This window comes from Octodon degus, unplaced genomic scaffold, assembly GCF_000260255.1.
Source record: "Octodon degus isolate 3935 unplaced genomic scaffold, OctDeg1.0 scaffold00386, whole genome shotgun sequence".
Classification (NCBI taxonomy): Eukaryota; Metazoa; Chordata; class Mammalia; order Rodentia; family Octodontidae; genus Octodon; species Octodon degus.
In genome coordinates this window covers 262,634-264,745 of record NW_004524962.1, presented here as the reverse complement: position 1 = coordinate 264,745, position 2,112 = coordinate 262,634, and the positions used below count along the sequence as shown (strand labels likewise).

General features: G+C 40.2%; 1 protein-coding gene across 1 annotated transcript; it reads right to left on the bottom strand.

Annotated features, from left to right (window-relative positions):
• Positions 1–1,405: 1,405 nt before the first annotated feature.
• Positions 1,406–1,759, bottom strand: LOC101575443 (histone H2A-Bbd type 1-like). The gene has a single exon (XM_004648319.1). The coding sequence runs from the start codon at positions 1,757–1,759 to the stop codon at positions 1,406–1,408; it is 354 nt and encodes a 117-aa protein (XP_004648376.1).
• Positions 1,760–2,112: the final 353 nt, after the last annotated feature.

Sequence of the window (2,112 nt, the reverse complement as noted above, 5' to 3'; positions counted from 1 at the left end):
ATATTCAAATAACGGAAGTTAACCATAAAAGGGAATACATATGCATGTCCATTTTGTATCTGTATATTCAAAGTGGTTAGGTTAGATATATATGTACATTCTCTTAATGAATAGAGGGATTTGTTCTAATGGTGTTTGTAATTAGAATATCATGTCAGCATCTTGTACAGCAATTAAACACTAAAAAGAATATACGGAATGTGTTAATTATTGAAACTATCCTACATATTTGGTTTAAAACTGTCTGATTGCCATTTTTTTTCTCAATAAAAATAATGGAAAAAATACTTTGGAGATGTGAATACAGAGTGTATTAACTACTGGCATTCTTTTGTTATGAAATTTGTTTTATTATAAAATACAAAGTCTGTAAATACTATCCTTAATTTTGAGTTTCAGAAATCTTGCATTGATTTTTTTCAGTATTTCAAAGCATAAAAGAAATAGATATGTTATTTGAGGAAGAATGATCTAACTCTCAAATTTTCATAATAAAATTTCAGTTTGTGCTATTTTTAAATAATGAAGTTTTTTTCTCCCAAAGCCCTAAATTCCATTCACTTAAGTGTGAAATGAATTGTGGGAAAGCCTGTTGAAAAAAAGTTTGAATAAATATTTAAAGAATCTTAGAAATGTAAGAATAAGGAACACATGATTCTTTCAGTGAAAAAATTATCCAGATTCACTATGTAACTAATTCTAGTGTTCTGTATGGAAGACTGTTCTTCATGCTGTGTCATCTACATGTGTGCCATACAGATAAAGCTCAGCAACTGTATGCACTTCTCATATCAGTAACTAGAAAAGGCCGACTGAATCACAGTTTACATAGCATTCCAAACAAGAGACACAAGGTCCTGTACATGTGCATTAATGGATTTAGTCCTAAAAGAACACCAAGTGAAAGGGAGTTCTAGGCAGAGTTCAAAATAGAAATGTACTTGAATAAGCACACACTTGGGCATGAAGAAAATCATGTCTCCTCGGAGAAGGGAAGGGCCTCCCTTCTTCAGAAACCCTTTTGTGTTCTTCTCCACCCCTACACTTGCCAGGTACCCACCAAGGCCAAGCCCAAGCCATACCCAGTGAAATTCCACCACGGCAAGCATGGAGTCAAGGGTCCCATACTCACAACAGCTTCTAATCCTCCAAGCTTGAATTAGCAGCACCACGTGGATTCCCATCATTGCTTCCACCCCACAAACCTTGAATGTGTAGTCCCTTCTGGATGCCCATAGATGCCTCTAACTGAAAATGACAGAAACTGAGAGAAGCACTGGCATCAGTTTAATCACATAATTGACATGGCTGGTGACACTAGCAAGGGCTGTCCCATCAATGGGGATTTGGGCAGCTGGATGAGGATGTAGACAGGACATCACCAGAACTGGAGACTCAGGCCTCCTCACTTGTCTTTGGTGTGGACCATCTCATCAAGCAGAGATTTGGTGCCATCTGCCAAAAGGGGATGGAGCTGCTGGATACTCTCTATCATGCTCTCCAGGTGCTGGGGGGCCACGCATTTCTTGTGTTTCTCCTGTGCCTCCTTGCCAGCCTGGTCCAGGATGTTAGCTGTCAGAAACTCTAGGACACCAGCGAGGAAGACTGGTGTGGTGGAGGACAGTCGCTGTGCATATCCACCTTCTCTCAGGTATTGCTCCACTCGGCTCATGGGAATCTGGAGTTCTGCCCGTGAAGAGCGGGAAATTGCTTTCTTCTTGGGCTTTGAAGGCTTCCTCCATCTATTCTTCCCAGCCATGGCATTTGACAAAAAGTTCCCCAGCTTTTACTGTCCTGTGGCAGGAGCTGCTGAAACTGACAGTGATCACAGCTGCTCTGTGCTTTTTATTGGTCAGGAGTTGGCTTTGTGACACTCAGGGCTTTGTAATGTCATGGGTGATAAGTGAGCTCTCATGAGGCCTCTGTCTATGCATGTCCAGGATAAGAACTTGGTTGCCCCAGTAACTGGATACAGCATTTAAGGGAACAGTAACCTTATATTAAACTTTAAAGCTTTAGAAAATTTCTGTTTTGATGAGAGCATTACCTGGTGTATAGCACACCATTTCAGTCCTCTGTTCGCAGCCTTGCATTAACTCTGAATGCTTTATA